A 27,951-nucleotide genomic window follows, 5' to 3' on the forward strand; every position below is an offset into this window, starting at 1 on the left:
AGGTGATATTATATTGATCAATAAACTACAAGTCTATGAGCCAGGTGATATTTTAATGTATCAATACTACAAGTTTGTGCTACAGGTACACATTGCCACCGTGATTATGGGAACTTTTTTGGGGTCATGTGCATTTTTATTTACGTAGCGTGCACGTGCTCGGTATCGATCTCAAGTTGCCTAGTGCACCCTCTCAACTGTCTTCTTTATTGAGAAGAAGTACTCCCATAACATGAGAGGCCGCTGATCGGCCATTTTTCAATCGGATATGATTTTGCCGACTGCGACCTCTCATTTCCGAAGCACTAATTCTTTGATGCAGTTTCCGCCCGAAATCCGGGCGGAACAAAATCGGCTTGAAAAACTCACATACGTGGTTAACAGTTCATGACAACGATGTCTACTCACGGTTTATATAATATTGATCTCATATATATGTCACAGACACAAATATATAGTATATTACGGAATAGAACACTCAAAATACATGTCCATGTCGTTGTAGCACATCTCTGACCTACATTTAAAACATGGCTTCTGGATTAATACAAAATATCAGGGGGAATTTCAAACGGAACGAAAAGATACGGAGTTTGTTTGTATTCCGCTTGTAAAACATTACATGTAATCCATTTTTGTATTAACCGGAAAAATCATGGCAAATGCTGTCTGCTTCGCTTCGAATGAGGAAAAACTTATTAGTTTCTTTGACATGAAATTTTTCTCATATAATCATGGATTTATGGAAAGGAATATTTATTGGACCCTTTTGACCATTTAAATGTATGTAAACACGATATACTCTTTCTTAATCCGAACTTTGAAAATGTGATAGTCAGCATCGGGAAAATCAGCTATGGGCAGTTAGAGGTTACGCGGCGCCTGTCAAAAGTTTTTCGCCATGTAAAACCTCTAACATTGTTGGAGTATGAGAAGAAGTTGATTGAAGATTTTAAGACATTTGACCCCTGTCACCTTGAAAGCGGATCAAGGTCATTCATTTGAACAAACTTGTTAGTCCTTCATCCCAGCATGCTACAGGCCCTATATCAGTACCCTGGACCTTTTGGTTATTGAGAAGAAGTTGTTTGAAGATTTTGAGACATTTGACCCCTGTGACCTTGAAAGTTGGTCAAGGTCATTCATTTGAACAAACTTGATAGCCCTTTATCCCAGCATGCTACAGACCCAATGTCAGTACCCTGGGCCTTTTGGTTAGTGAGAAGTCGTTTGAAGATTTAAAGACATTTGACCCCAGTGACATTGAAAGTGGGTCAAGGTCATTCATTTGAACAAACTTGTTAGTCCTTCATCCCAGCATGATACAGCCCCTACATAAATACCCTGGGCCTTTTGGTTATTGAGCAGAAGTTGTTTGAAGATTTTGAGACATTTGACCCATGTGACCTTGAAAATTGGTCAATGTCTTTCATTCTAACAAACTTGGTAGCCCTTCACCCCAGCATGCTACAGGCCCTATATCAGTACCCTGGACCTTTTGGTTATTGAGAAGAAGTTGTTTGAAGATTTTAAGACATTTGACCCCTGTGACCTTGAAAGTTGGTCAAGATCATTCATTTGAACAAACTTGATAGCCCTTTATCCCAGCATGCTACAGGCCCAATGTCAGTACCCTGGGCCTTTTGGTTAGTGAGAAGTCGTTTGAAGATTTAAAGACATCTTACCCCAGTGACCTTGAAAGTGGGTCAAGGTCATTCATTTGAACAAACTTGGTAGCCCTTAATCACAGCATGTTACAATCTCAATATCAGTACCCTTGGCCTTTTGGTTAGTGAGCAGAAATTGTTTGAAGATTTAAGGCATTTGACCCCTGTCACCTTCAAAGTGGGTCAAGGTCATTCATTTGAACAAACTTGGTAGCCCTTCATCCAACATGCTACAGACCCAATAGCAGTACCCTAGGCCTTTTGGTTATTGAGAAGAAGTTGTTTGAAGATTTTACGACATTTGACCCCTGTCACCTTGAAAGTGGGTCAAGGTCATTTATTTGAACAAACTTGGTAGCCCTTCATCCCAGCATGCTACAGGCCCAATATCAGTACCCTGGGCCTTTTGGTTATTGAGCAGATGTTGTTTGAAGATTTTAAGACATTTGACCCATGTGACCTTGAAAATTGGTCAATGTCTTTCATTCTAACAAACTTGGTCGCCCTTCATCTCAGCATGCTACAGGCCCTATATCAGTACCCTGGACCTTTTGGTTATTGAGAAGAAGTTGTTTGAAGATTTTAAGACATTTGACCCTGTAGCCTTGAAAGTGGGTCAAGGTCATTCATTCTAACAAACTTGGTAGCCCTTCATCCCAGCATGCTACAGGCCCAATATCAGTACCCTGGGCCTTTTGGTTATTGAGAAGAAGTTGTTTGAAGATTTTAAGACATTTGACCCTGTCGCCTTGAAAGTGGGTCAAGGTCATTCATTCTAACAAACTTGGTAGCCCTTCATCCAAGCATGCTACAGGCCAAATATCAGTACCTTGGGCCTTTTGGTTAGTGAGAAGTCGTTTGAAGATTTTAAGACATCTGACCCCAGTGACCTTGAAAGTGGGTCAAGGTCATTCATTTGAACAAACTTCGTAGCCCTTGATCCTAGCATGCTACTGGCCAAATATCATCATCCTAGGCCTTTTGGTTACCGAAAAGAAGTTGTTTAAAGTAAAAAGTTGACGCCGGACAGACTGACACCGTTGCAGATTTTGGGTTTTGCGTTGTCCTTTACTTGGGGACACAAAAGCAACCAAAACAATCTGCTGCACCCATTGCAATATTTGGCATTTTTGTATTTCTCTACATCCGACTACCTTTTGTTTCCTAGCGACTTGCTTGGCAATACCTTACTGTTGTCCTTGATGTTGAATCTTCACCCAGACGCAGAAGGTCATGGTCGTGGTTATTCCCTGCTTGAGGTTCAGCATTAAGGGTAATGGCAACAACTGGTTTACACGTTGTCAGTATAGTGTGAGTTTAAGGCTGAATCCCGTGTTTGGTGTAATCAGGACATTTTTGAGGAAACACTATAAAATCGGCAACAGGTTCACGTCAGTGCAAGAAGGCAAATACACAAATATGCTATGTTTCCAGGACACATGCATGCATACACAACACACAGGGAGGCAACACATGATCGTTAAAATTGTAAAACAAACACAAACATCTCTTTAAATATTTAATGTTTGTTTTTATTTACATTGTATAAATGTGTATCACAATAAATATGCATTACTTCATCTGAAAATATATACAGAGGCATTATGAATGTTACCTTCACAACGTGAATACTATCAAAATATTGTAAACAGGGTTGAATGTTATTTCAGTCAGTTCGTGAGATCACAAATTAAGCCAAGTCTTGGAATAACAGTAAATAATGAGCTGCAGTTTTCTCAATAACTCAATTTATCATGGCATGAATTTAAAGCAAAGCAGATTCAAGCATTATTTTTCCATTTTTCCATATTCAGAATACTGTAAAGAACAAAACACTACTAAATGGAAGGTCTTTAATAGTCGAAACAGAAATTATGATTGTGATAGTAATGTTATGTTGATGACAGCATCAATTCCATTGTTAACCTACAAAGCTAAGCAATATATAAGCAATAAGCAAATGAGTCCAACTAGAAGTTTAACTGGAAAGATATTTCGCCTATTTACAAAATCCCTGCATCATGTTATCACCCTGCCAAGTCTTTCTAGGAAACAAGCCATTCGGATTGATATGTTCCGCCTGTGCATCGGCGAAATAAATTTAATGTAGACGACATTTGAAATGATAATAAGTTTGGTTGGTGTAGCACTTCGTTTCAGAGAAAATACCTTAAACGCAAAACCTAAATGTTGATGGAGATGCTGACGAAGGCGATGGACCATGAAAGTTAGGCCGCATAGCATGGCTTGAGATGTACTACCTATGAGATGCTGACGAAGGCGCTGGACCATGAAAGTTAGGCCGCATAGCATGGCTTGAGATGTACTACCTATAAGATGCATGTTCCAAGTTTAGTTGGTCTACCACTTATACTTTCAGTGAAACTGAGTTAAATGCAAAAACTTGTTGTTGATGCCAACACCGTTGCAAGAAAAGCAACACCTTAGTATCGCTTCCACAACTTTATCAGGACAAGACAAAAATGATAAAATCTGAGTTCATATTCATAAAATTCATTTTTATTCGGACAGATTAGAAATTTACATAGTTTATTTATTTTCTTCCTCATCAACTTGGCCTTTTCATTAAAATGGTTTTATAACTATGGGAATTGGTTGAACCAATATTTTGCAATTACATGTAATGCCAAGTATCTGTAAACTATATACAGTGGGATAGAGTGTTTTCTCACTCTTCCACCTAATCACAACGCTCTATATTCCCGTAAACATAAAAACAGAGAATGTGGCAAAGCTACCATCAATGCGTTTGTACAATAACTCTTTTATCATAATCACTAACACCATTTCATGTTAACCCTGCCCCACCCCCACTCCCCACCCCCATGTACCTTTATGTTAAAAATTAGTATACTAGCACATTAATACTGGACCAATGACAAACCTTCTAAAATCTTGCCCCAAAAATCTCACTGTTAGTTTAGGTCACTAAAAAGGCAGCACTAAAACTTTAAGTACAACGTATTTTCCAATTACATTTTCACAGCCGTTAAAAAAATACTCAACTTTAAAGTTCAAAATCAGGAGTCTCCCTTCAAAATAGGAAGAGTAGGCAAGTTTGTCAATTAATTTTCAAATGAACTATCATGTTAAATTTCAACATGTTAGCAGATACATTTATAATAAATGGCAAGTCTTCACATATCTTACCTCTAAAACCTGTTCTACAATAAAGCTGGGGTCAAACTAAAGCTACGTTCTTTGAACAGGGGAGATAATTAGCACTGACATTTCATTGCTAGTGGGGTCCACCAATAGATTGGGAAGTACCAGTAGATATTCCCAAGGTCTTGGTCAAGAGTTTTGTGACTGATTAGAAGTGACGATAGGGGATGGTTGGGAGACGAGTTCTTTTCATATATCTACATGTACCTAGATAACAGTGTTGATTCAAATTTCTCGATGTGTCGAACTTACTTAGGCAAAATCCTGAATTTCCCCTTACATAACACTAATAATATTCTATTCATGTATCAAACTTTTATGAGACAAATTTCTCACTGTTTCGAAGTACATGTATAATCAAGGTTCCTTTGATATGAAAACATTGAAAATTACAACTTGTAAATCAAAGTGAAAAACATTACCTGTACATTAAATTGAAATGTAACCATAGGCCGATGGCAAAGAGAATGGAATGCATCACTTTTTTCTGTGTACATGTTGCTGATAATATAGTTGTGGATTTCCAAAAAAGATAAAATGAAAATTGCCATATAATTTGTTTTTCACCTCTCAAAATATAGCAATGCAAATATCATTGAGCAGAATTCTTGAAAAGAATAGTAGACATACAACAGGCAAAATCAAACAAATAAATGATCCATGAAAGCAACTAAAATGTAAGGCACCCTAGATCTCCAAATCAAAATATTACAGACATTACTTTCTAGAAGTTCATGTTAATTTAATATTATATCTGTATAGTATAAAAGCAGCAGATTGTGATCTACTCTGTTCATATTACTGTTCATTTTTTTCAATTGCATGCTATATATACAAGTATCATGATTTTTCATGACCTATAACCTATGGATACTAATGAAAACTTCATTGATAAATATTAAAATATCTTGAGCATACAATATATTTATATATATGCCTCAAGACACAAAACTCTGAAACTTAAAAAAAAAAGAGTTATCGTCTATAAATAAAGCACTCTTGTTATTATTACATTAGAAAGCTGGGTAAAGATGAGGTTGGGAACTGATGTTATGGTGAAGAAACTACCAGCCAATCAGATTGTAGAAATCCACCATAAACAACTTTGAACTTTGACAGAATAAACAGCGGAACAACCTACTGAACTTGAGGAAAGTTAAGATTATACATAATGGAGTAAAAAATGATGTTAGAAATAATACATTTGTACATCAATATTTTGCATAATTAGATAAACACAAGATATTAAATTAGTAAAAATGTCCATTGGTATGTAATTTCAATACAATAAAACATCACTATTTTGCAAAATTAAACACAAGATTTCCACATTGTACTCTTACAACTTTCATGTTTTAAACATACGATGACAAAACTGATATGAGATGTTATGAGATGTTCATTCTTTTGCGTCCTCGTAACATTTGATGCCATATGAAGACGATGTCCACTTTGAAGTGTAATCTCACTGAAATGTCGTAACTTGGACACATTATTATGACACCCTGACCCGTCATTAATCTGACGACGGGCTAAACAGGGAAGTGCACAGGCAGTATGGCACTTATTTCCCCATATCTCATTGAAAATGTGTAAAACAATTTAATGTACTAAAACTATTATTTCCTTCTGTTGAGGAGTTGTTATGATATCTCAGGCAGTCTTGGTTTCAAACTCTCTGATCTACACTACATTTATATTGCAATTTCTTGTGCCCATATCTTAAGTTAAGTCTTTAGTAATGACCGACACACAAAACCCCCAGATGTATTCAATATTGAACATGATTGACAAATGCAATGATATAACAGCTTATTCAATGGTGTATCATTATAAAAAGAAATGTTTAGCTTTACAAACAACAGACAAGTCACATGTACCTGAACAAAAACCAACTCAAAAAGAGGGTTACATGGGTACTAGCAGATGCAAAACCGACAGTTATTTCTAATGACATGATCTCCACAGTATACCGTTGGAATATGTCTACTCCAACAATGTTAGAGGTTTTACACGGCGAAAAACTTTTGACAGGCGTCAAAGACATAATTAATGAGTTTTTCCTCATTCGAAGTGAAGCAGACAGCATTTGCCATGATTTTTCCGGTTAATACAAAAATGGATTACATGTAATGTTTCACAAACGGAATACAAACAAACTCCGTATCATTTCGTTCCGTTTGAAATCCCCCTTGCTATTTTGTATTAATCCAGAAGCCATGTTTTAAATGTAGGTCAGAGATGTGAGACAACGACATGGACATGTATTTTGAGTGTTCTAGTCCGTACTATACTATATATTTGTGTCTGTGGCATACATATGAGATCTATATTATATAAACCGTGAGAAGACATCGTTGTCATGAACTGTTAACCACTTAAGTGAGTTTTTCAAGCCGATTTTGTTCCGCCCGGATTTCGGGCGGAAACTGCATCAAAGAATTAGTGCTTCGGAAATGAGAGGTCGCAGTCGGCAAAATCATATCCGATTGGAAAAAGGCTGACCAGCGCCCTCTCATGTTATGGGAGTAGAATATGTCATGATAAAAATTGAAGGTGTGTGGTAGTTGATTGGTTTCAGGTATAAAAATCTGACCAAACACTTGGTTGACACCTGTCCTTTGTGGATCACAGAGGAGCGACACCAAACTTTATAGCTCGTCAATTTTACAAAACAATGACAAATCTGACCTGTAACAAAGACATCAGATTAAGCTATTTGCGTCATCTGGAAAGTGTCTCATAAAGTGTTCCGTTAGCCATGACAAATTCTGTGGGTGCAGAGAAGGTAGGTATATATCGTACTGGCGTTAAGCGGAACCCTTGGATTTTGACGATGATACATGCATGGACACGCCAATGAGCTACAGGGGAGTGACGAAATGAAAACTGTACAACAGAATGAATTTTGTGAAATACAAAAAAATGAAAAAAAAAATAAAAAAATAATTAATAATCATGAAGTCCTTTGTCTAAATAATGGGTAACAGTAACAGGGGGGAGGGTGGGGGGGTATGAAGAAATATGTGAAATACAAAAAATTAACTTTATTTATTAAATCATTTTTTTTCAAATTGACATTAAGGTCTCAGTCTAAAGAATGATAACTGCTGTTGAATATCGCATGAAACCGAAATTATCTACATCAAAACTGGGCACAACTGGGACCATCATGAACAAAATCCACAATGGACTGAACAAGTTAAAGTTGTTCCATAAAACAACACATAAACAAATTATCAAAACAATCAAATCAAACTATCAGGTTTATGATAAGCAAACACTTACATCTAACAGGCGGTTGTTTGGCTTTTCGTGCGAGCACAATGCCTATAGTATAGCAGCCCAAAGGGCCAATCCAAAAATTATAAAGCCTGAATGTAGAAGTGTTTAGAGATATTAGCACAGAGTCACTGTTTTCTCAAGCTAATTACTTAATTTCCTGTTTTCTTTTCTGACTGTCACCATTCTTTCAAACGATATTAAAAGAAAGTTTAAATGTTCTAAAAGAGGATTACGGAATGTGTATAGGTTCAGTCATGACTTTGCAAAATCAGCTAGGAATGTTAGATTCATCTGGGAATATGACAGTGTATATAAATTATCTATCTTTTTATATCCATCTCAGGATAACACCAACAGATTAAGATTCTTTTTCACTAACTTTGATGTATTATACACAATATATGATTTTAATTAATTTTGTCCAGGACAGAGCCTGCAAAATGTCTCAAAGATAAAAGTCTGAACCTCAAGAATTAAAATTTCTCCATTGTACACCATAAATGGTCTGTCAGTGTAAAAAATATGCTTTTCTTTTATCAAATTTTATGAAATTCATTTCCCAAGTGTAAAAATTAGGTATAAAAACTGTTTGTAATGCTTCTTAAATTTTCTCTTGGCTTCACTTTTGAATAAATGCCAGAATATTTATCCATTTTTATTTCTCTTTAAACTTAAGTTTAAACAATTTTTTGTTCAGTATTAACAGCAATAATCATTCAATAATACATAGTGAAATAGGGATTGGACAGCAAGCTGACAGTTTATATAAGTCATCTCCCTCCAATTCAAGTTTACCTGGTGCCCTTGTGCAGTTTAAAGGAGATAGCTGTTAATTAGTTTGCTCTCAAACTAAATATTCCTTTAACGAAACCCGGTGAACATCCGCAGTTTACTGCTCTTAGCATGTCCATTACAAACTCCATTTTGTTGCTTCCGCGGAGAATCTGGTAAGGGATTTTCTGACACAACAGTTTCAAGTTTTGTTTCTGGATCAATTTCTTTTTCTCCTGCGTAGAAACCAAGGCTAGTATCCTCATTTTCCACCAAAGGTGATTGTTTACCTTTATCAGATAAAGTTTGTAACTCGATCGCATCATCATTTGTTGATATCACTGTTTTTACTTCCGTTTCCTCATCTTCCACGTTATTTTGAATATTGCTTGATGAGCCGGGTAATGAAGATTTCGGCCCATCCATAGATAAATCCGGCTTGGTATGGTCAGGCCTGTCCTCTATCACAGCCTCTGTTTCTACAACGTTGATTTGTTCCCTAACAGGTGAACAATTTAACAAAGGCTGCGTTACTTCCCCATTCTCGGTAGCCTCATCCTCAGAACCGTCTACATTTTTATTCATCGTTGCAATTTTGCATACTTGCACTAAGTCTGCTTTTGCAACACTGATATTATAATTATGATTGATTATTTTTCCTGGTTTTGCTGTATCTGAAAATAAAATATCAAATAATGATTAGGAAAATCTTAACTGAAATAAAATATCAGATTTCCATTTACCCTGTGACAACGATACAAAACAAAAATGTCCTACGTGGTTGGGTGGCAAAGTAATTAGCACACTGGCCTTTCACCAAGATGTCCAAGGTTTGAGTCCCCTATAGGACATGAAAAGTTATTGGGTCACCTGCATGATTAGGTGGGTTATCTATGGGTACTTGGGTTTCTATCCACATTAAGAGCCTTAATTTGCATGCTCCATCCAGCACAAACTAGAGTGATTAATATACATTTGTATGTTGAAATAACTTGTTTCATAATTGTTGTAAAAAGAATAAAATTTATTTATAATACATCAACTTAATATATGTTAAACTGTCATTAATGCTACCTTTTATGGTGTCTTCTCTGTAATGAGTGAAATACATTATCATTAATTTCTCTACAATTTGAAAATATTTTTTTAATATTTTTTTTTTATATAACTAAAGCAATGTGAAATGCAGAAATGGAAACATCTATTTGCACTTTTACCACTTTTTTAAATAAAGATTAATTATCACCATTCAACAGAACTAATTAAAGCATGTCTAAAAGTATATTTTTACCACTTAAAATTATTTTCTGCAATCTCAGACAGTAAAATATCTAACGCAAGAATACAGATCTTCAGTACTATTTTATAGCACTAAAATAATGCTAGACGTGTTTGTTGCTAATGAAAGATTTTGTGTGACTTAGGAAACCATGAATTATCAATACGATGTTCTGTACTAGCTTACCAAATTTGGTTATTTTAGGTGAAATAGTAAAGAATATATTTCCCAGACAAACTTTTTCAAAGGATCAGTTCAAGGGTCAAAGCATACACAGGTCACAGTGACCTAATATTTATACTCCACACTCATTTATCCTGGAGATATATATGCTCCGGATAAACTCTTCCAATGGAGGCCGGCAAACCAATAGCTCCCTGTCCCCCCCCCCCCCCCCCCCCCCCCCCATCTTATCGTTTGCTGATTTTTATCTTCAAATCATTCATGAGTATTGCCAAATATTACATTTCTTGCCTTCAAAAGTAAGCCTGAGGTTACATCTTGAAACACACCTGACAACACAACCAGTATATGTAGACTAATTTACAAATATGACTAAACCCTAGAAAACCCTAGAAATAGAATGACTTTGTCCAAATCTGGCCCAATGGGTTAGTCTTTTCTCTTACCCTGGACAGGTGTATCCACACTTTTACTGGTGTGAGATTTCCTTGTCTCACCCTAGGGTTTAGACGGGGGGATTCCCCTATTCATAACAATGGCATGACGTCAATTCAACAATACAATGACGTCACGTCAACAATCCGCCAACGTCACGTCAACCCTGAATTTACCATGTAACGTTATCGTTACATTGTGTATATGATACACAATGGGAGAACAGGGTAAGAGAAAAAGAATCATTCCCCCCCTTGTGGGTGAGATAGGGGAATCTCCACCCTCGGGAAAATCTCCACCCTCGGGAAAAGATTCTTAAGTTGCCAAACACTCGGCAAAGCCTGGTGTTTGGCAACTTAAGAATGAGTTTCTGGTCTGTCTATTCTCCTATCTTACCCCCAAGGGGGTGAAAGATTCTAATAATAATCTACCTGAGGGGAGAATAATAAAATCTTACATGGGTATGGTCCGTGGACAGGGAAATCTCAACCCGAGGGTAAGAGTTTGGCTGTCTAGCATGAATCTCATCTTTTCACGGGTCAATTCCTGTATATCATCGGCAAGTATGGGAGAAAGCTTAAGCAACACTACCATGGTGACCTGTCCATGTCCTACAGACAGCTAGGCCCAGCTTCTTTAGAAGCTCAAGTTCTCAAAGCATGGTTAGCTTTACTATTCAATTCATGTGTAAGGAGTGTCATACTTTTACCGCAAATATATAAACAAATTATTTGCTTTATACCATAATGCTAAAATTTTTGCATATTTGTAATGTATAAACTTACATTTTTTTCCCCTCATATATTTCAGCTATCAGTTATACTTCAGCTGGGAGCATCTATACATGAACGGCAGGGGGTGGGGGGGTGGGGTACTATTTACTATTTTTGGAATCTGCACTTTAAATGCCTCAAAGCTTCTATTTCATGCAGGATTACCACTGTCTACCAGGAAAATATCATACGCCACTTATGGGGAGGGAACCCCAGGTCTAGGGGTGGCATACAATAGATTTATATTTCATATTTTCATTGATGGTAAACCTCCGCAGTCAATTCAAACAAAATAAATAAATATTGTCAATCCTGTTCGAATTACACAAAATTACAAGTTCAATCTTACACAACATACACAAACCTGGTTCAGATGTTTTCATTTTTGCCCCTTTGCGTTTCATCCTTCTGAAGCAGTAGATTCCAAGTATAATAACAATAATTAGTAATACTGGAAGTGCAATACCGAGGATGATAGCTACAGGGCTGAAATATATAAACCACAAATACAAATTTAACTTTGGTTAATGTAATTTATGAATGTCATACTAATGTTATTTTATTTATCACACAATCATGTTGTCACGGATGGTGAATGTTATACATGATGGTGGCCATGGGTGTGTGTCGATCTACTGGTTGGCATGAGGGGTATGACAGTATCAACTCTTATATTGTGAAAAGAGTCATGTAGTACAACCAATATAAGTGTTTCTATGTGACGTTTCAATGACTAGTACGGTAAGTACTCTGTCGTCACTTTTATCAGACAAATGACCAGTAGGCATATGTACACAAAGGTGTAAAATGTGTATGAGCTGTCCACACAAATGAATGTCGCTGTAAGCAGTATGCTTGTTCTTGTAAGGAGATGTAGCATAGCTACACAGTCACCCATACTCTAGTCCGAATTATTCTGACGTTTTATCGACTTTTTTCATATCGGTCTGTCTTCGATTAACGTCAGAACTCCGGCCCTCTATAATATGCGGGAAATATGCGCCCCGCGCCCGGAGTGCACTTCAAACTGATATCTTTCAAAGATCATTACTAAAAGTATTTTCCAACGTTTTCTATACCAACCCATGTTTTTAATGGAAATTAGGCCATGAGCAATGTCACATGACTTGACGAGATCTCGCGTTACCGAAGGTATTTCCCAACGTTATGACGTAGGCCGGCGAGATTTAAGTCACGTGGCATTAGAAGGCGGGGCTATCAAAAAACTAAATTAAAACAGAGTAAGTTTGAAAAAAATAAGTTTTTAGTGATTGTATTGGTTGTTTGAGGCATGTTATGTATGTTCATCTTGTGCATAAAGAATAGATCTTTCGATCCATGTGCGGCATGTGTGTGAAAGTGACGATTTGTTTCTAAGATATCAGTTTGAAGTGCGCTCCGGGCGCGGGGCGCATATTTCCCGCATATTATAGAGGGCCGGAGTTCTCTGACGTTTTATCAACTTTTTTCATATCGGTCTGTCTTCGATTAACGTCAGAATAATTCGGACTACCCATACTCATGCAACCACCTCCTTTAAGAGACCATCTGTTTTGGGGACAACTTCTGATATTTCACTTTGTAACTATTTTATTGTGAATAAAACCTGAATTTAGAGACCAACTACATTAAGAGACTATTTTTTTGGACTTTCCATGGTCAGTTTCTTCATAAAGGTTGGAGAGTATATGAATAAGTAGAATAGTGGTTTTCAAAGGGTGTCTCAGTTATATTGTCCTGACAGCATAGAGGGGCATGTCTGTATACTAAATTGTTATTGTCAGGTGGGATGTTTATAGGATGTTGTAAGGCCAAAAATAATATATGTATGTTTCAGGTGACTGAAAAGACATTCTTATTTATCTTTTTAGATGAAGGGGGCTTATTTAAGAAATTAAAAAATCACTAAACATAGTTATTCAGACCAAATGTATTCATTTTTCAATATAGATTTTAGATCTTTTAAATAATACTATAGGGATTTAAATTTGGTTTGATACCTGCCTATGAAATAGAGAGGTGTCATAGAGAGGGTTAAGATTTTCGGCACAAGAGCGAGATGAAATTGTTAGGGTCGGAGGTAAAAACTAGGATAGGTCAGCGTACCTGAAACACATTACCTGAAACACATATTTTTTTCGGGGGACCTTAGAGAGGTTGTATACTTACGTCTGGCTGTCAGAAGCCTTGGTGGTGCCAGGTGGAAATGGTGTGACACTACCAGGGGTCGGAGTATTATCTTCAGTTGAGGCACTAGTTTCGGTAGTGACATTGATTCTAGGCTTAGGAGTTGTAACATTTCTCTGTGTCACTGCTATCTCCTTTGAAGTTGAAGGCGTAGGTTTCGGTGGACTGAAATAACAGTTTTCTATTACATATTTACGTCTTTAAGCAATAAATATATTTTCTTAAAACTGTTAAGCAGTGAGCTATGTCAAGAATGTCTTAAATATTTGATAAAACATGTTGTTAACACTCCAGACTCAAAGAATCAGAATTCAGGTTTTGTTAGTTTTATAAATCATTGACAGTCCAAGGGAGATTACTCTTTAAATTAAAATAAATTTCAAATATTGATATCATAAATATTGAATGAATATAAACATCTTTTCAAATTACTACATATTCTAACAGATATACCAATTAACATATGTAGGCTAGAATGGTGGTGGGATTCAATTCAAATTTCATAATTGATCATTCGTTAGACAAAAATCTTAAATCTGTGTGATCGATATGATATACTGTATGATTCAGTTTAATAACATTCTGAACATAGTTTCTTTATAAATTGAGCACTTTTTTTCTACGATAACATATAAGGATCTGTTTTGCAATATATCATGATGCCTTCCAGGCGTATTGTGAAAACCATAGTAAGTTCATCGTTTTTTTATCAATTACCTCATGAAAAAAAATTGCTGAATTTTGCTGAACATTTTACTGAATTTTTGCCGAACACTTTGCTGAACGAATGCTGAACACCCACATAGGGCAATTGCTGAAATATACCTGAATTTGGGCAAAATCCAGGCATTTTTCAGCAAAATTCAGCAAAATTCAGCAAATGTATTTCAGCAAATGTATTTCAGCAAAGTTCAGCAATGTTTCAGCAAAGTTCAGGAACTATACCAGCAAATTACAGGAATGTTTCAGCAAATTTCAGGGATGTTTCAGCAAATTTCAGGAACAATTCAGAAATGTTTCAGCAAAGCCATCTGCTATACATGTATAAGCAAACCTTAGCAAATCTTAAGAAGGCAAGAATTACACAAACCCTGATGATCACTATATACAGTAGTTACATACATGGTCAGTGAATGAAGTATATATCTATATTTGTGTGATCATGTCTTGTACTAATTCCCTTAGGAACTCTATCTAAATCAGAGATTTATAACGATAGATCGTTATAAATCTCTGATTTAGATAGAGTTCCTACAGGAATTAGTCTTGTACATGTAGTTAGAAAGTGACAGTATTATTGTTCCATTATTGTACATAAATTTCGTATTGAATACTTTGAGATTGTTATATTTTATGAGATTGTGTCATCCTACACGTATGCTGTTTTAAATCATAATGTGAGATGTTGAAGTGTGTAATTACCTAGATTCATATGCTGAAAGCTTACATAGTCCGATATGAACACCGAAATCTGTACTCTTATTGTTACGGGAATTCGGGTGTAAATTATTTCATATTGTTGTATTTCATCAAATTGTAACATGATACAAGTATTCCATTCAAATAAGATCGTAGTATTATGTTGTGAGTCTATAAATTAACGATATAAGTGATTAAATGCGTGAAGACTGCATAGGCCTATATAATCTTTATTTTTACGGGAAACACACGTTTATACTCAAAACAATTGTTCAGCGTGTTGAGATAACATCATACCTGCCATGTGTATTCCATTTAATCATACTGTCTAAACTTTTATAGTCCGGGGATCCATTAGAGTCGAAAGTTTGTCTCTGACATAGCGGTTCGTCTTCTACGGCAGCCGTATTTGTTTATCTTTTCGGTAATACTCGGGAGTCATCCATATATTATTTACTCGGATATCTCGGACTTTATCCACTTAGTATATTAAACGCGGGAGATATGATTGGCTAGCACTTTCTATAAATTTTGACCATCAACTTACTTCTAACTACACTTGTTTCAGTTAATTAGTGATCATTAAAATGATTTTTTTTTTACAGAACAGCTCAGCATCTTTTCAGCATTATCCTGAACAGTTCAGCATTTTTCAGCATTCTCCTGAACAGTTCAGCATTTTTCAGCATTATCCTGAACAGTTCAGCAGTTTTCAGCTGTTCAGGTTAATGCTGAAAAATGCTGAACTGTTCAGCAGTTTTCAGCAGTTTTCAGTTAAGTTCAGCAAAATTCAGCATCTGTAGAAACTGTGTAAGCAATGGTTCAGCATCCGATTTTAGTTTCAGCAAATTTTCAGCAACAGTTCAGCAAATCCTCAGCAAAATTCAGCAATTTTTTTTCATGAGGGAATTGAATTCATCATGAGCATGACACTCCACCCAGTCACTGAAATATTATAACATTGACGCATTAGCATGAGACTCCACCCGGTCACTGAAATGTCATAACCTGGACACGTTAGCATGTCACTCCACCCGGTCACTGAAATGTCATAACCTGGACATGTTAGCATGACACTCCAACTGGTCACTGCAATGTCATAACCTGGACATGTTAGCATGACACTCCACCCGGTCACTGAAATGTCATAACCTGGACATGTTAGCATGTCACTCCAACCTGTCACTGAAATGTTATAAAATTGTCGCAATGACACTCCACCCGGTCACCGAAATGTCATAACCTGGACACAGTAGTATGACACTCCTCCTGGTCACTGCAATGTCATAACCTGGACATGTTAGCATGACACTCCAACCGGTCACTGAAATGTCATAACCTGGACATGTTAGCATGTCACTCCAACCGGTCACTGAAATGTTATAAAATTGTCGCAATGACACTCCACCCGGTCACCGAAATGTCATAACCTGGACACAGTAGTATGACACTCCTCCTGGTCACTGCAATGTCATAACCTGGACATGTTAGCATGACACTTCAACCAGTCACTGCAATGTAATAACCTGGACATGTTAGCATGACACTCCAACTGGTCACTGCAATATCATAACCTGGACATGTTAGCATGACACTCCACCCGGCCACTGAAATGTCATAACCTGGACACGTTAGCATGTCACTCCACCCGGTCACTGAAATGTCATAACCTGGACATGTTAGCATGACACTCCAACTGGTCACTGAAATGTCATCACCTGGACATGTTAGCATGACAATCTACCGGTCACTGAAATGTCATAACCTGGACATGTTAGCATGACAATCTACCGGTCACTGAAATTTCATAAGCATGACACTCTATTGGTCACTGAAATATCATAACCTGGTTATGTTAGCATGACAATATACCGGTCACCGAAATGTAATAACCAGGACATGTTAGCGTGACAATCTACCGGTCACCGAAATGTCATAAGCATGATACTCCACCCGGTCAGTGAAATGTCATAACTTGGGCAAGATAGCATGTCACTCCATCTAGTCACTGTTTGACGAAGACGGGCTAAGCAGAGGTGTCTACAGAGTAACTTCTTAAAAATAAGAGTAGGTTGGAGAGAACAGAAAAGATTGAGATCCTAAATATTGCCAGTGGGCAGCAAATGAATTTTATCCCCTTAGCAGAAGACACAATCAATGCACAATCTATAGTTGAATAATTGAATAATGTCTTTGCTAGAAAAGGCCAGTAATCGAACACTTTCTCTAACATCCATATCAAACATGGTCATTATATCATTTAGATGTGGACACAAACTGATGATTTAACTACAACAGGATTGCAGTTCTGATAATTGACGACACAATACACTGTTGTTAATCCTCTGAATATGTGATGCCTGGCTGGCCCGGACAGAAGGTGTGATACATAGACCGCGCTACCAGTTTGACAAAGAATGATAAATCAGAGTTTGAGAACACAGGGTATTCAAGGAACAACACTTGGAGTAATCTTAGGTTACTTTACAACATAGATATTTGGAACCAAGCAAAGAATTTGATAAATGGGGGTCTTCAAGTAATGTTTGAGGAAGTATAGGGTTCCACTGTATATACAAATGTCATATGGTGTACCTGGGTGTGACCGGACTACATCCACAATCCTGCTGCAGAACGGTGCGGTATGGGCAAGTCATGCTCCGACAATTACATGGATCTGTTCCACAGTAATTAAAGCTGAGGTCACACTGACACCACTGAGGACATGCAAACTGATCAAAAGTCGTAGACTTCACCAGAGATGGCCTTGTTTTATCTGTAGATGTGTAATTAAAAAAGTGACTTTTTTTACTCATTTTCTGTTTCTGAATGACTGTAGATTTGGTAAACAACAAAAAAGTATTTTTCCATTATATAGAATTTCACCTGTGAAATATTATACAAAATTTTATTAACATTTCAGAAACTACAAAAATTAATCTTCCAAATAAAATCTACTGTAACGTTCGTAGAGTAATTCCTATTCATAAACCAAAAACATTGGTAGCGAGTATGTGTTTGATGTCAGTAGATTTTGTTATATGACAGTTACCTGGTATATCCAAACTTAATCATAAATATTATATTTATCATATCTGCTTATCATAAGCTGTATACAACAAGAGGTCCACAGGGCCTGTACTGCTCACATGGATATTTAAGCAGTCATAGAAAAATATTCTCAATAAATATTATACTGTACTACAAATATTTCCAAATATTGGCCCGGTCTCTCAGCTATTCCCTTACCTTATTGGGTCCCATCCCTCAGTATCAATTTTGGGTGGGGGGCATGGTTTATATATTGAATCATACTGGGCCAAGGATACTCTATATCAAATTTTATTTACATAATATAGGATAAAAAATAGGCCTAGAGGGCCTGTATCGCTCACCTAAAAATGTTTAAAATAATTGGTATGAAGTAGGTGCTGTTAGTACATATGAAATTTCAGAAAGATCCATACAGTACTGGAGATATAGTGAGAACAAACTACAAACAGAGCCCCAACCCTAGGGGGGTCATACCCACCAATTATACAAAATTGAGTCCCCTTGACCCAAGGATGCTCCAGACTAAATAAGGATAAAATCCCTTAATCTGAATGATCAAAGAATGTTTTTTTAAAGGTTTTACCTCTATTTCTATTGGGCCCCACCCTTCTGCCCCCTGGGAGACCATACCCACTGCTTATACAAAATTGAGTCCCCTTGGCCCAAGGATGCTCCAGACTAAATTAGGATAAAATCCCTTAATCTTTATGGTAGAAGAAGGATTTTAAAGGTTTTACCTCTATTTCCCCTATTGTGCCCTGCCTCTATGCCTCCAGAGGGGTCAGACACCCCTTTTATACAAAATTGAGTCCCTTTTGCCTAAGGATGCTCCAGACTAAATTAGGATAATATCCCTTAATCCTTATGGTAGAAGAAGGATTATAAAAGTTTTACCTTTATTTCCCCTATTGGGCCCCGCCCTTCAAGTCCCAGGGGGCCACATGTACACCAAACGTTTATACAAAATTGGTTCTCCTTTACCCAAGGATGCTCCACACCAAATATGGACCAAATCCTTTCATTCCTACAGATGAAGAATTTTAAAGAATAATTTGCTATGTTTCCCCTATTGGGCCCCGCCCCTCAGCCCCCAGGGGGGCCAGAGCTACGGTTTATACAAATTGGTTCCCTTCACCCGAGAATGATTCAGACCAAATATGGAACAAATCCTTTCATTTCTACAGAAGAAGAAGGATTTTAAAGAATTTGCTATATTTCCCCTATTGGGCCCCGCCCCTCAGCCCCCAGGGGGGCCAGACCCACCATGCATACAACATTTGTTCCCTTTCCACCAAGGATGCTTTTAATCAAATTTGGTCAAAATCTTCTCAGTCGTTCATGACTAGTAGCGTTTTAAAGGAAAAGTTGACGGACTGACGGACCGACGGACGCTGCGATATGGCATAAGCTCACCATGGTCCTTCGGACCAGGTGAGCTAAAAATCCTTACATATGACTCTTGTTTATTCAAAACAACCTATTACAAGATTTTGACACATTTTACCAAAGTGACTTTGAAAGTCTAACAAAGTCATTCAGTTGAAAAAACTTGGAATTCCATAATCCCAAATATCACTACCCTGTGCCTTTTATATTAGTTACTGAGAAGAGTCATTTAAATATGCTAATACATTTGATCCCTATGACCTTGTAAATAGGTCAAGGTAATTTTTATTTGCAAACTTGTCTGCCTCCATCCTAAGAAGCTACCAGCCAAATATTATGATTCTATGCCTTTTGGTTTTTCAGAACAAGTCGTTTGAAGTGATTGACATATTTGAAACCAGTCACCTATAAAGTAAGTTGAGGTCTTTTTCATTCATAAAGTGTTTTAGGCTCCATCCGAGGAAGCTACCAGTCAAACATTGAGATTCTAAACCTTAAAGTTTTTTAACACATTTGAGCCTTGTGAGCTTGAAATTAGGTCAAGGTCATTTTAGTTTTCAAACTTTGTTGGGCTCTTCATGACTCTAAGCCAGTCTATTCTTAATCAGAAGTCATTTAAAGGAAAAGTTGAACTTAAAAACTTTGATGATGGTAGGCCTAAAACTTCCATGAATCAAATAGTCAATAAATTGTATATATCAGATAATATCAGAGAGTATTGAATTCAAGCATCATAAAAAGAACTAAAAAACCCAACACATACATTTCATACAACTTGGTTCTGTGCATCTTATCGCAGTTTCTGATGTTGTTGGATCCAAAAGGAAACTTCCTTCCGGACAAGGAGCACATGTGTCATTGCCATAGTTGACTTCACACATTGAAACTGTAAAATCTAAAATAAAAAAGATCAAATAATCAGTGAAAGAAGTTGAATGTGTTGTGTTTCTATAGAATGGAATAATCCCTATTCAACTATGAGGAAGCAACTAAACGCATAATTTTGCTGTTGTATTGTTGCTTGTTCATTATATAAAGTAGTTCTGTTTTAAATATGTGAGTTCTGCCAAGTTTCAAAATTGAATAAGGGACTTAGGGTGATAAAGCTTAAAGTATACCAGGTATACTGGTTATAACATGGCAGTATCCAAAATAGAACACTTTTCATAATTACGATGTAGCAATTTTTACTTTGTAAAACAAATGAAGTGTATTTATTCTAAAGAAGAGGCCCAGGGGGTCTGTATCGCTCACCTGAATATTTAAGCAGTCATTGCAAAATATTCTCATTAGATATTATACTGTACTACAAATATTTCACTCGCAAAATTTGTCGGCTCCATTCGTTGAAGCTACCAGCCAAATATTATTATATGATTCTGTGCTTTTTGGTTCTTCTTCAGAAGTTGTTTGAAGTGTTTGACATATTTGTCCCCGAGACCTTGTAAGTAGGTCAACATTTTCCTTGTCAAACTTTATTGGTTTTATCCCAAGAAGCTACCAGTCAAATATTATGAATCCCTGCCTTTCGGTTCTTCAGAACCAGTTGTTTGAAATGTTGACCTCTGTGCCCTTTAAAGTAGGTTGAGGTCATTTTCATTTGCAAACTTTGGTTAGCTCTATCCCAAGAAGCTACCAGCCGAATATTATGATTCTATGCCATTTGATTATTCATCAGAAGTCGTTTGAAGTTTTTGACATATTTGACCCCTGTGACCTTGAAAGTAGGACAAGGTCAAACTTTGTTGGGATCCACCCAAAGAAGCTACCCGCCAAATATTAAGATTCTATACCTTTCAGCTACTCAGAAGTTGAAGTGTTTGTCATATTTGACCCCTGTGACCTTGAATGAAGGTCAAGGTAATTTTCACTCCAGGTTATTTTCATTCACAAAATTTGTCAGGCTCCATCTCAGGAAGCCACCAGCCAAATATTAAGATTCTATACCTTTCAGTTCTTCTTCAGAAGTTGTTTGAAGTGTTAGACACATTTGACCCCTGTGACCCCTTTGACTTTGAATGAAGGTCAAGGCCATTTTCATTCTCAAACATGTCGGGCTCCACCCCAAGAAGCTTCCAGCAAATATTAAGAATCTATACATTTCAGGTCTTTAGAAGAAGTTGTTTGAAGTGTGTAACACATTTGACCACAGTAACCTTATAAGTAGATCCAGGTTATTTTCATTTGCAAACTTTATCAGGCGCCATCCCAGGCAGCTACCAGCATAATATTGTAATTATATTCTTTAAGATTATTCAGCAGAAGTCGTTTGAAGTGTTTAACATATTTGACCACAGTGACTTGATAAGAAGATCCAGGTCATTTTCCTTCTCAGATTTTGTCGGGCTCCATCCCAACAACCTATCAGCCAAACATCATAACTCTATACTTCGGGAGAAGTCGGTTGAAGTGTTTGACATATTTGACCCCTGTGACCTTGAAAGTAGATCCAGGTTATTTTCATTTGCAAAATTTGTCGGGCCCCATCTCAAGAAGCTACCAGCCAAATAGGAAGATTCTATACTTTTCTATTCCTCAGAAGAAGTCGCTTGAAGTGTTTGGCATATTTGACCCCTGTGACTTTGAAAGTAGATTAAGGTTATTTTCATTTTCAAACTATATGTTGGGCTCCATCCTAAGAAGCTTTTGGCCCCATATCATGACTCGAGGACTATCTTCAGAAGTTGTTTAAAGGAAAAATTGACGGACGACGAAAGACGGACGATGAACTGATGGTAGAGACACTGCGCCATGACATAAGTTCACTAGCCCTTCGGGCAGGTGAGCTAAAAAACTGACATCCAATGATGCCAGTCAGTAAACAGAGCCGAACTTGTTTGAAGATCTGGATACTTACTTATTCCACAGGAAACTATACCACAACAGATGCCATTCTCATGCATAATATAATCAGGGCGGGGGCATCCCTTCAATTTGACTGTGAAACAACAGGGCATCACCTACACAAAGGAATGACGAAAATATATACAGTTTGTCTATATATTTTACAACATAAATCCACTGATGTTTTTTTTTTAAAATTTTACGGGGAAATCAATTATAAACAGATTTTTGGAAAATCCTTAATCAAGCTGATAATTCAAGCAGAACCGATAATGGTATGTTTATCTACTTACAACACCTGAAAACTAAAACTAAAAATTATATTTGAGAAAGATTTGTCTTGTGCCTCTTGGAAAAACTGGTACTGATAAAATCCAACATGGCTACCTGGTGACCATTTCATATGTTCTGATCATTCTCAAAATGAAACATGCACAATTTCGGACCTATCGAAATAATATAGAAGATATGTCCCGGACAAACTTCTCGGAAGGAAGGACGGACAGATGGACGGAGTGCAAACCTAAAGTCCCCCTGGAACTGGTGGGGGACTAATAAGAACAGTTAACCATGGTAATTGATGTACTTCAGTAGTCCACTTAGTTTAATCAATAATATGTTACGTCACATTAAATTTGTTAAACATTATCAATTTGCAGTCTAGTTGCTGTTCTTAATTCATAATCAGGATTCTGCATTTGTTAAAAAAATCTTAACTTAAAAAAAGATTGGTAATGAGCAGGTGGTGATTAAAATATCTGTTAAGTTTACATCATAAAGACATGTAGTGTATGAATACTGTTAAATCGGAGATTTTCGCATGTCAAAATGTTTTGCTTCGGTAGATAATGTATGAAGTGAAATGGCAAATAAATGAAATAATAACACTAACTTTTGAGATTACCCTATTGTGTTGTGAGATTAAGGTATGTCGTTTTACTTACTGCTATGCAATGATTAATATAAGGACTTACCATTAGCAGTGTGAACAGGCTTATGGCAACTGTGGAAAATGTTGACATCTCTGGAATATATTACAAAATTAAAACTGAAAGGATCGCTGTGCTAAAATACTGTTCAAATACAAAGTATACCAAACATATGGTCATAATGAATCAAATTGATGCAATGTTCTATCCAGTATGCCAGAAAAATTAAAACAGAAAGGCTATTATAGTTCCTGTAACTTGGCAAATATAATGGATATTTTTTCTTGTATAATACCAACAAGGAAAAGATGTTTAAACAAGACAAAATATTACAAAGCTAATCAAAGTCTCCAACTTCCAAAGAACTCGCAATTTTTTTTTTTTTTACAAAGGGCCTTAACTCTGTATATACAGGAACTTCAACCTGATTCAGTGTGTGACACTGCAACATTTACTACTTGCATACAAAATTTGGTAATCCTTTTTGACAAGGTGAGTTATGTCACTTTGATGAAAAATGCCTAAACTCAGTTATAAAAAGGTATGGGGTCAAATGCCAGACCACTTGGGTTTTCCCCCACATTAAGATCCCCTTTGTGCAACCATTCGGGCTGACAAGAGTATTAAATGTATGTTGGTAGAAATTGTTCTATAATTGTTAATAAATAAAGTTTAACTGTTATTAGCGGGGCTAAAGCCCCATTTCAGCATGTAACACTGCCAATCCTAGAGGAACTATATAGCTACAATACAAAAGGACTAAAGGCAATAAGGGTTAAGTGTATATGGCCTCATCAGAGATTTAGAATTAATTGTTATATTCGTAATCTGGAAAAAATGAAGTACGCAAATATGAACTTCAAATTCATTTTATAACCGGTATAGGAGATACGTACTGCATAACATTCAAAATAAAATGTGTAAATATAATCTATTGTGTGCTATATACATCTCCAAAGTAAACCTGCACAACTAGTCTACAGATCAAGGGCAATCTACGTATCAAATTTGAGAAAGATCCTTACAGTACTTTCTGAGAGATAGAGATAACAAACCACAACTAAATTGTATCAAAGTCCAAGATGGCCACCTGTCGGCCATTTTGTTCATCCCATCAGTCTCAAAAGTAAAGTTGCACAACTAGAGATTAGGGGGAATTTGATAAAGATCCCTTACACATTTTCTGAAAAATAGTGAAAACAAACTTTAACTGTCAAAATCCAAGGGGAACTTACATAATTATGAAAGATCCTTCCAGTTCTTCCTCAGAAATAGTGATAATAAATCTCAACTGTCAAAATCAAAGATGGCCGTGTCAGCCATTACGTTTATTTGATCAGTCTCAAAATTACATATGCACCAAGGGGAACTAACATAATATATAAGAGAAAGATCCCTTCATTACTTTCTGAGAAATAGGGATAACAAGAATTATTTAAGGAAGGTCGGTTGAAGAATAAAAGAGGACAGACGATTTGATCCAAAATGCCCCAAGTCCTTTCGCAACGTTAGGAAACTTAGAATGTGAGACATATGCCTCAGACATACAATGTAGTGATCCAAAGTCGTACAGATGAAAGGACCCTCGTGTATTACCAAACCAGGATAAACACATGCCAAGCTTCTTTATCATAATTATCATCACATATGACTCACAGGCAATTCATGCCAGGTGAGCTAATAAGGTCTACATCTTACCTGTCTTTTTATTGATAATTCTACGATTCTGCTGCCTTGTAGAAGCTTTTTGCTGCCTTTGAATCTGATGTTGAGTTGGAGTGAGAATGTATTTATATTCTCTATGCTGTTGACCCTGATGGTTTAGACATGGAGTTGCCTGCCCTTGTAGTTTATTTCCCTGCATAGGTGGATATGGTTGTTTTACTGGTGAGGTTTGTATCTCAGTTTCTTGACATGGAGTTGTTACATCCTGATGTTTAAAACAGAAAAATGTACTTATTACAAATATATATTATCATCAGCAAATTATAAACACATATTGTCGCATGTACTGTATACTATTAAGGTAGTCACAAGAATTTAATTATACCAGTACAGTTCTCTTAATTGAATAAGAAGAAAAAAATATAAACTTATTATAAATTCATAACTAGAGTCCAAATAGTGGTTTCTGAACACCTATGTGTTTACTCATTCTCAAACATGTTCAATTAACAATGAAACTGCTACACTTTACAATGAGGCATTATAACTTGTCAACCTCCCTATTTAGGAGTGAGACTCTCAATTTTGGACACTTCAATTTAGTGTTTTCAACCAGTGAATTGCTTAACTGTTCCTATATATTCTAAGATGTGATGATTTCATCTGAAAGAACAACTCAGAACATGTCATTTTAAAGGGTTATTTTGTCTCTAGGGGTGTATACACACATTTTATTTATGTTTTTATTTTGAGCATGCAAAATCTCCCCCATGGAAATTTAAGAATGTTGTCAATTAAGATGAGGAACTAAAGATAGTCTTTGTACAGATGGTCACTTAATAGAGATGTTCATTGTTCAATACACCAGATCTAGACTTGAATGTTTTTACCAATAAGGTTAAGTTTTGGACAGAGGCTCTCACAAACTCACTCTGATAATTCGAACTTGCGCTTATTTTGGCGGCTACAATTTAATATAATTCGAACAGGTTAAACAATATTTATTTAATTTTGTTCGAACTGACCGGAGGTTTACCGTACCACAAATGCCAGACATACAGACTTGTAGGTCACAGATTAATTTCAATAACAAGAAGCCTGCAGGGATTTTTATAGCTCACCTGGTCTTTAAATTAAAATATGAAAGTTTGGTTCAGGTACCTGTACCCTGTAGGGGCTATATAGATGAACAAGGGAAAATATATATTTATAGAAAGATCAAGGGTCATGAAAAAGTCTAACCTCAGATGCCGTATCGACAGAACACTGGAAAAGACAAACACCAATACTGTGACCTTTTACTCATGTAATGACCTTGGAATTTAAGCCAAATTTTGTAACCCCCTGTCTGTAAAACAAGGACCAGTCCAAAAGGTTTGCTAGGATTCTGGGAGCAACCATGGTAGCATAAGTTGATTTACCCCTTAATGCCAAGCAACTTTATATTATATGGTAAAGGGGTTGGAATCTCAAATGTTTCCATGTTATAACCCAAAGAGTTAGTCCTCAAGGTTGAGGTCAAACTTTGAGACCAATCCTGGTAGCAAGAATGACCTCTTCTTTTCAGTCCTAGCAAAACTATATGTAGTTATAAGGTTGTGATCTTGGCTATATATCTTAAGATATGAACCAGGGACTAAGTCCTGGATTGAGGCAGGAACCTAGAGTCCCTCCTTGTAGCATGGCTGCATTCCCCTCTTCATATGCTCAGGAAGAATATGTGTATGTTGCTTAATTGTTATAACGAGTGTCTAGAGATAAGATTTTCTTAATAAATCCCCTATTCGGGCCACCACTCTGCCTCCTGGGAGAAGGGTAGGGGTTATCGCCTCTTTATTATAGAATTTTAAGTCCCCATGGCCAAAGGATGCTCCAAACAAAATTTTGGCTAAATCACCTCGCCAGTATAAAAGGATTTTTTTTAAGATCAACTTAATTTCCGTCCTTAGATCTGAACAGTTTCTTTTGTTAACAGGGCAGCTACACTCTGTTTTGCTCAATCAATCAATCAATTCTTGGCCGAGACCTTATACACTAATTAGTAAATCGCTATGCTATATGAGACAACAACAATGTGTATCAACTTTCAGAAAGCTCTGTTTAAAATTTATAATCTTAACACTTTATTCAGGACATAATGCACATAAATACTTAGGAAGCATTGCTACACTATGATAAGAGTACAGAAAGGGGTATATAACTCTTCTAAAATGGTTGATATTTTTCTATATCTGTATTCAATACATACATTGTTCATTCCCCAGGTATCGTCATACAGCACCCAGGGATTTAGTATTCTCCCACAGTGGACACAGCAAATACAGTCACGGTAACACTTTGTGACCCAGTGAGCATGCTCCACCCAGGGATCATCTCCTGGCTTCCAGTTGCGCAGTCCTCCCCCACAGAAGTAACAGCGAGATATATCACCATTACCTGCAAATACAATGAATCTCTATAAACAGGACAATAACAAATTATAAATGTTCTCTAATACTTTTTTCACAAAAAAAATCAAGAAGTGTCTACTGTTTAGCAAAATCTGTCTTCAAAGAGCGGTTAGATCATTCAGTCACATTGAGAATATGTCTGTAAAATTACTGTTAGAGATCATAAAAAAATGTTCTTTCTACCATAAATTCATCTTGGACTATATAAGATCTAGATATCCTTAAAATCAGGTGTAAGTAAGTACCGGGTGCATTCATTTTACTGAATAAACGGTGACCTTGACCTTCACTTATGTCAGTTACATTATTATATGAAATACACATGCACCTTCATCCTTTGAAAACAAATACACTTCACAATTGCATACCCACTTATGTTAGAATATAATCTATGTAATGTAAACAAGCAAATTAAAAGTTCTATTACAGGGGTGTAAA

At 36.5% G+C, this 27,951-nt stretch overlaps 1 protein-coding gene and 1 long non-coding RNA gene across 2 annotated transcripts in view; both read right to left on the reverse strand.

Annotated features, from left to right (window-relative positions):
• Positions 1-3,178: 3,178 nt before the first annotated feature.
• On the reverse strand, positions 3,179-6,911 carry LOC110458831. The gene is made up of 2 exons (XR_002463831.1): positions 3,998-6,911; positions 3,179-3,928 (listed from the first exon to the last, which is right to left on the reverse strand). It is a non-coding gene; the product is annotated as an uncharacterized LOC110458831 (long non-coding RNA).
• A 358-nt stretch (positions 6,912-7,269) lies between these two features.
• LOC110458830 overlaps positions 7,270-27,951 on the reverse strand; it is a 28,932-nt gene continuing 8,250 nt past the window's right edge. Inside the window, exons 3-11 of the mRNA XM_021510780.1 lie at positions 27,312-27,499; positions 25,097-25,328; positions 23,444-23,493; positions 22,483-22,585; positions 20,389-20,520; positions 17,781-17,961; positions 13,749-13,931; positions 11,944-12,065; positions 7,270-9,583 (exon numbers count right to left, since the gene is read on the reverse strand). Of these exons, the coding sequence (XP_021366455.1) occupies positions 9,000-9,583; positions 11,944-12,065; positions 13,749-13,931; positions 17,781-17,961; positions 20,389-20,520; positions 22,483-22,585; positions 23,444-23,493; positions 25,097-25,328; positions 27,312-27,499 (1,775 nt within the window). The 3' untranslated portion in view covers positions 7,270-8,999. The remainder of the gene's footprint in view (positions 9,584-11,943; positions 12,066-13,748; positions 13,932-17,780; positions 17,962-20,388; positions 20,521-22,482; positions 22,586-23,443; positions 23,494-25,096; positions 25,329-27,311; positions 27,500-27,951) is intronic.

The sequence above is a fragment of the Mizuhopecten yessoensis genome, unplaced genomic scaffold (genome assembly GCF_002113885.1).
Source record: "Mizuhopecten yessoensis strain PY_sf001 unplaced genomic scaffold, ASM211388v2 scaffold9847, whole genome shotgun sequence".
NCBI classification, from domain to species: Eukaryota; Metazoa; Mollusca; class Bivalvia; order Pectinida; family Pectinidae; genus Mizuhopecten; species Mizuhopecten yessoensis.